At 49.7% G+C, this 6,698-nt stretch overlaps 2 protein-coding genes across 2 annotated transcripts; both read right to left on the bottom strand.

The window, feature by feature from the left end:
* Positions 1 to 867: 867 nt before the first annotated feature.
* Positions 868 to 1,744, bottom strand: ENH_00008650 (SAG family member; the record flags this gene model as incomplete). The annotated part of the gene is made up of 3 exons (XM_013584142.1): positions 868 to 976; positions 1,081 to 1,469; positions 1,580 to 1,744. The coding sequence occupies 3 exons, from the start codon at positions 1,742 to 1,744 to the stop codon at positions 868 to 870; spliced, it is 663 nt and encodes a 220-aa protein (XP_013439596.1).
* Positions 1,745 to 3,290: 1,546 nt separating this feature from the next.
* On the bottom strand, positions 3,291 to 4,463 carry ENH_00008640 (SAG family member; the record flags this gene model as incomplete). The annotated part of the gene is made up of 4 exons (XM_013584141.1): positions 3,291 to 3,399; positions 3,502 to 3,896; positions 3,986 to 4,146; positions 4,349 to 4,463. 4 exons carry the CDS (start codon positions 4,461 to 4,463, stop codon positions 3,291 to 3,293), a joined length of 780 nt encoding a protein of 259 aa, XP_013439595.1.
* Between the last annotated feature and the right edge of the window lie 2,235 nt (positions 4,464 to 6,698).

The following is a 6,698-nucleotide window of genomic DNA, read 5'->3' as shown; positions in this document are numbered from 1 at the left end:
GATTCTCCCAAATACTGAAATGTACAGTCCCTATCCCTCGGCCCTTCTTTTGCAACTCATATAAGATCAACATCACAGTCAGGTGCCCGCCTTCACGCTGCGCCGCGCAAGTCTAGAGATCAGCTAGCACACAGAACTGGCCCCATAAGGGCAACTGGACCAACATGGGCTTCAAGCGTGCAGCAGCTGGCAAAATGCTACCCAAACACCAGATCCACATAGAACCTGTTCCTAGACAATGTGAAAGACATGTCGCAGCTTGGCGCGAATTTTCTCGAAGTTCTGCCGACCATCTGCCGCTCCTGTCCACGGGGAGACCAAACTATATGAGGCCCCGCGAAGAGCTAAGGGAACTCGTGGTCCGTTTTGGAAAGGGTCCCAGCAGAGCGCAACTCAGAGGGTGACTTGCTAAGGGATCCAACACCCAGCTGGGTCACCCTCGATAAGATAGAGCCTCTGGTATGAGCCTGAACGCAGTTTTTGCACTTCGAACCCAGGAGAAGACTGACTCATTCTGTTGCACATGTGCATTTGCCAGGGAGCCTGGCATTCATGCAGTTTCTCTCGTTTGCGCTCGCCTTCTCGAAAGGGGCCTATACTTGTCAGACTAGGAGATACCGCCTGTAGCGGCTATAGTTTCTAAGTCGCTTGAGCTTTCCTGACTTCCTGCGGGACTCTAGAAGCTTGTAGAAGCTACAAACCAGTGTTGTGGAGCAGCCAAAGGGCTGCTCACTAGTTGGCGTTTCAAAAAAAAAGCGAGAGCATTTTGCACTCTCGTAGGCTCGTATAGAAACGGCAGCTTAGGCATACACCCAGATGCAAACAAAGCCGGCACACGCCCTGCCGTGTAGCCAATAGTTTGAACAATCACAGCAGCATCATGCCAAGGACTACAATGGCCAACAAGGCGAAGTGCGGGACTGCAGTCATTGTAGAGCCAGTGAGGGAGGAAGTGATCATATCCCACTGATCCTGCCTGCGCAGCATTGAACAGTAGATTTAGAGCATCAAGTGAAAACAACAACCGCCGTGGATCTGAGGACAGCAATTTTAGCATTGGCGGATCGAATATTTGCTTACGTGAACGGAGCGGTATCTTTATTTTGAAAAGCAGTAGGCATCGTCTTGCAAATTAGCGCATAGCCATTCTCTGCAGCTTGGTCTGGACTGTCTCTGAAATCTTGTGGAGGAGAACTTGTCGTCTTAGTGCAAGTGGCGACTTGACAGTCCGCTGTGGCATTGGATTGAGGGTTGTAGAGGGCTACGAAGGAAACGTTGTCTTGATTGTCGTACAGGCCTGCAGCTTGGTTCTGTGAGGGTGGGAGTCCCGTGAAGTTTTCGAATGCTGCTTTCCAGGAGTCGACTATACTTTTGCAGTCCGGTTTGTCGGAGGTTAGGGGCTTGAACGCGTATGTTCCATCCTTAAATGGTTCAGCAGGAGCCACAGAGCCATATGTTTGTTCTTGTGTCTGAAGAGCGGGGGCAAGAGGTGAGGGCACACACACATCAAGCGCAGACGCATTTATTTGAAGGGGCATATTTCCCAGAGTCCTGGCAGACGTTTTATTTGGCAGCTTACTGGTATTAAGTATTCACACATTTTTTTCCAGTCTCCATCATCGAGCTCTTCCTCCGGAGTCGGCAATTTGCCACCTTCCTTGGCCTCCGTGAAGCCAGAGAATCCAGCCGCTTCGCGGGCAGCATTAACCTCGTCGACGCAGTAATTTTCTCCACCTGCACGCATCTATCTCACTGACAATGAGTGTCCCTGGCCTCTCGTTAAGTAAACTGGGAAAAAGTTAGGACAAGATGAGCCGCCCAACGTTAGTGACGGGAATCGGCACATGCCATCCAGGTCAAGCGTCAGCGGGAAACGGACATGGTAGTTATATTTTTTATCGCTCACTCAGCTTTGCGGTATACGTTACGGTGACTGCTTCAGCTGCCGCAGCGCTTGTGGGGACCATTGGCAACAAGGCACTCAAAACACCCCAGAGGCTTGGCGGCGGCATCTCTGCAAACAAGACGTTCAAGCATCCAACAGATATAGATGATGTTGGAAAAGGGCAAGTATTCAAGTGCAAAGGGAAATTTGACACATAAGGGGAGCTGGATCGCTGAACAATGCGAGCTCTTCATTGTGGGGTTGCTGTGAGTCCGTGTGCGACTGGAGACGAGCGTGCTCTGAGACAGGTATAAGAGCTCGTCCAGAGAAAGCGGCACGATTGCGCAATTGGAAAACACAAAGAGGTTCCCTTATAAAACAGCCTTAAACACGATACCTGAAGGAGCTTTTATGAGAGCTGAGAAAGTTGAAGGCTCCACAGTAGATCATTGAACCCAGAGAGAGAGGCATTGGATCCTCACCTGCAGTTATTGTCTCATTGTTTCATATCTGCCCTTCAGATCTGTCCGACATCCATTGAAATATGCTATTTTCTCAATTGAGCTCGCCTTGTGCGACTACGTTCAGCATAACAAATGTATAATGCAGCATTTCGCGCAGCGTTCGCGAAGCAGGCAACAGTTCGCGGCACCAGTCTCGAGCCTGTGTGCACACCTCACACAACACGACAAGACGGGGACCCAGAACGGGCATAACAGCTCTCCATCTCCCGGTTAAATACTGAACTTTTGAGATGCAAGGGAAGGAGTCATGCAGGGAAGGAGACGACGGCTTCTGCGGGTTCTCCAAAACCCTTCTGCCTAATCACGGTGGACTGCCCAATGAAAACGCAAGCAAAGCTGTAGCGCTTACTCCGCAGAGACGTAGCAGACAATAACGAAGCGAGTTCGCAAACTTCCAGCGGGCTTGGTGAAGGCATAATGCGCAGCTGGAACATTTCAAGGTCATACAGCACGAAGTCCGTTTGAGCAACGTAGAAGTGTGTCCTGACTGTTGTTCCCCTATATCCACCTTCAAATATTAACGTAAACACAGGTGGTGGAGCTCTGCACGTGTGCTTTTTCATTGCACTGCGGCTTCGCAACTTCAGTTTGCTCTCAATGCGGTGACGACGCTGCAAGCGTGGCTACTGATTGCCCTACACCTTTTAAATTCATTGGTCTCTAAAAAGAAAGATTAGCATTCCATGGTTCCCAAGCTTTATCATGGGTTTAGACTTATGGGACTGTTCTACCAAGGAGCCATCACGGAATATAATTTCAAGAGCAAACTGAAAAAGGTTTGGTGTCATAATTGGCACAAAGATTCACTGCCAGAGCATCAGCTCCACTGGATACAGACTCTGTCAGACCATGTGCACTTGTTCAACGGAGATTTCAACGCGTCACAGTGCCAGCATGCCGAGCGCGAGGATGAAAATGCCCACAAGTTTCGGGACTGCGGCAGATGCAGAACCTGTGAGGGAGGAGACGATCCCGTCCCACTGCTGTTGCCTGAGTGCAGCAAATGACGACAGCTTCACAGAGCTCAGCTAATACCACGACAACTGGAACACTGTGAGCCGCTCTAAGTTGAAGGGAGCTGCTTCCTCTCACGTGAATGGGGCGGAATTTTCATCTGCAAGAGCATCAGGCATTGTCTTGCAAATCAGCGCATAGCCGTATTCCGGAGTCTCCTCCGCCTTAGATTGTGAAAGCAGATCTGAGTCAGAGCTTGTTTTCTTAGTGCACGTCACGACCCGGCAGTCCGCAGTGGCACTGGATGAGGGGTTGTAGAGAGCCACGAAGGAAACGTTGTCTTGTTTGTCGTACAGGCCGTTGGCTTGTTTCTTTGACGGCGGAAGTCCAGTGAAATTTTTGAGCGCTGCCTTCCAGTATTCGACCGTTTCGTTGCAGCTGGGTTTCGCGGCAGTGAGAGATTTGAATGCGTACGTTCCATCCTTAAACGGACTGTCTACCTCTGAGGCCACTTGAATCTTTGCGTCTTGTGTCTGAGGGAAAGGAGCAAGGGGGGAAATTTTTGCCGCCAGGGATAACCATGGTCATCCATGCTACTCCTATTATGAGCCGTGCAACTTACTGGTATCAAGTGTTGACAAATTTTCATCCACTCGCTGTTTTGCTCTAAATCGGAGTTAGGCGGGTTAGACAACTGGTCGCTTTGGGTAGCCTGTGTGAAGCTGGACAACCCGGCTGCCTCTCGTGCAGTGTTGATCTCGTCAAGACACTGGACGCCGTCTTCTGCATTGATAACATCCGCACAAAATCCACTGGCTCAGCGAGCCACTTAGATCTGCCGATCATTGCCAAGCTTGCGGCAACGTCTCGAAGTCTAGTTGTGAAGTGCAGCTGGAGTCGTGCGCATTGCGCTCAAGTAATTCAATACACTGAAATTGAGGCTACAGCAGAATTGGGGCGGAAAATTTGGAAACCGCACGCTCACCAAGCTTTGCAGTATATTTGACCGTTGGTGGTGTAGCTTGCTCTGCGCTGCCTGGCTTCAAGGCGATTAGCACCAGCAGCAAAGTGCTCACAAGAGGACTGATCCTGTGGAGCATCTCGGAGAACGGATCGTGAGCAATTTCTGCATGAAACAACTTTGAAAATTGAACAGCTATTCGCAAACAGAATGAACGAGAGCGTGTTAGCGGCACGCCTTAGTGCGACTTTTACCTGCAGAAAAAGTTGATGTGACGCCGTCGTCAGGGCACCAGGCAGGAGCACATGCGATATCGAAAGAGGCAGATCTCGACTGCTAGAAATCTGCCCACCACCTTGCTTAAAAAGAAGATGCAGCCAGGAAAAACAGAAAAAACTATGAGCGAGAGGAAAAAATGACCCATTCGTCGGTGCTGTTTGTCAATGAAGCTTTGCAAATGATGTGTGCAGTACATCCAATCTAGTCACTTGCGACATGGTCCTCCGTGACTACTTCCCCCCACTGCTGAAATGTAAAATTCCTGCCGAAATGTCATCACTATGCATTTTTCGTGAGATTAAAGCTTCGACTAAATGCATTTTTTCACTGCAGATTGCGCGTGGTTGGCAAGGGGACATCACTAATCACTAGCACATTGAGTCAGCACACAAAGGAGTCGGCCTAGGGAGAGTTTGGAATAAGCAGAACGCGGAAAAACATAGCCAAAATATTTCAGTAATGCATTGATCTCCGCGTCTTAGAATGATGAACTGGGCGAGTCGTCTGTGCGTTCTCATCTCCGGGCTTCATGCTGTTCCTCAATTCTGGTATCACGAATATGCGGGCATTGCAGCCCTAGAAACCAGCTCCTGGTCACGTCTAAGTGACTGCTAAGACGTTATACGGCCTTTGAGGGGACCACTGAGCTTCTGCTTTGTTGCGAAAAGGGAGATGGGAGTATCAGAGGGCGGCTGGCAGAGCGCGCAACACCCACCGGGAATACCCTGCACAACGTCGACACTTGAGAACGCATTTGTGCATGCCGTATGCACTCCAAAGCAAATAGATGCCAAATGGGTATGCTGCGCAAATTAACTGAGCAGGAAAACTCAAAAAGGTGCCTCCTGATTCCTCAGCAACCCTCGCCTTTGCTTGCATCTTAGCATGACGCCAGTGGCTGCCATTCCAGCAGACGCCTGTGGCTGCCATACCAGCAGATACCGCCTGTAGCTGATAGATTGTAGCAGCTACGCACTTGTGGTACATCCCTGGTGGATAGTGTATGCCTGTAAGGCTCGCTCACTACTCGCTACACTCCAGTCTTGTAGTTGCCCAAGGAACACACTCCCTGATGTTCCTCAAAAAATTGTGGACTTCCTTTTCTCAGAACCGCATTTTGAGGTAGCAAACCATGTTTGCACCTAGATGTGCGCAAAGACTCGAATGCACCCCGCTGCACAGTTGATGGGCCGAAATGTTACGGTACCATCATGCAGAACTACAGACTCATAAACAGTGGACAGTGGAGACCGTTTATCAATGTAAGGAAACACTCGATCCTTCCAATCAAGATTGCTGTCAGACCCATGCCGGTCGTGAATTCCACTGGGTGTTCTGGCTCTGCTGGCGAATGTTGCACAGGCAGGGTCAGGGGAACATGGTCACCGCCTAGCTCACGAGCTTCTTATTTTAAAAAGCACCAGGTTTCGTCTTGCAAGCCGTTCCCTGTATTCTGCCATGAAGCTCAGCCGAAAACTATTGGATCGGGACTTGTTGCCTAAGTGCTACTGATGACCTGGAACTCAGCAGAGACACCGAATGAGGGGTTGTACAGGGCCAGGAGGGATGCGTTGTCTTGGCTGTCGTACAGGCCTAGGACTTGTTTCTGTGTGAGTTGAACCCCCGTAAAGGTTTGTAGAGCTGCCTTGCAGTGGTTGAATACGTGTTTTCACTCCCTTTTGAGCAGTTAGGGATTTGGATGCATGCGCTTAATCTTTGAATGGGCCAGGAAGAGCTTCAGCGCTCCAACTTTATTCTTGTGCTTGAGGCAAGAGGCCTAGAGAGAGTGAAATAGTTGTGCGGGGGATCACATTTTGGATGACAATAATAAATAGTTGTGTGCTTTTTCTGATCGGCATCACCACGGTGGTGTTCTAGAGTTGGAACTATCATTCGTGACCTCCGTGAAGTGGAAAGAATCCGGCTCCTTTGCGGGCAGCATTGATCTCATCGTGACACCTGCTGTTGCTATCCAGACGCACTGAGCTCACACACGCTGTTTCCACATAAAAATACCGTTAGTGCATATAGGATAAAGTAGACCTCAGACCTAGGTGAGGTGCCAAGAACTAGTGAGAGGATCGACATTACGTCC

This window comes from Eimeria necatrix, genomic scaffold (genome assembly GCF_000499385.1).
Source record: "Eimeria necatrix Houghton genomic scaffold, Enh_scaff1251, whole genome shotgun sequence".
NCBI lineage: Eukaryota > Apicomplexa > Conoidasida > Eucoccidiorida > Eimeriidae > Eimeria > Eimeria necatrix.
This window is presented reverse-complemented; position numbering and strand designations above follow the sequence as displayed.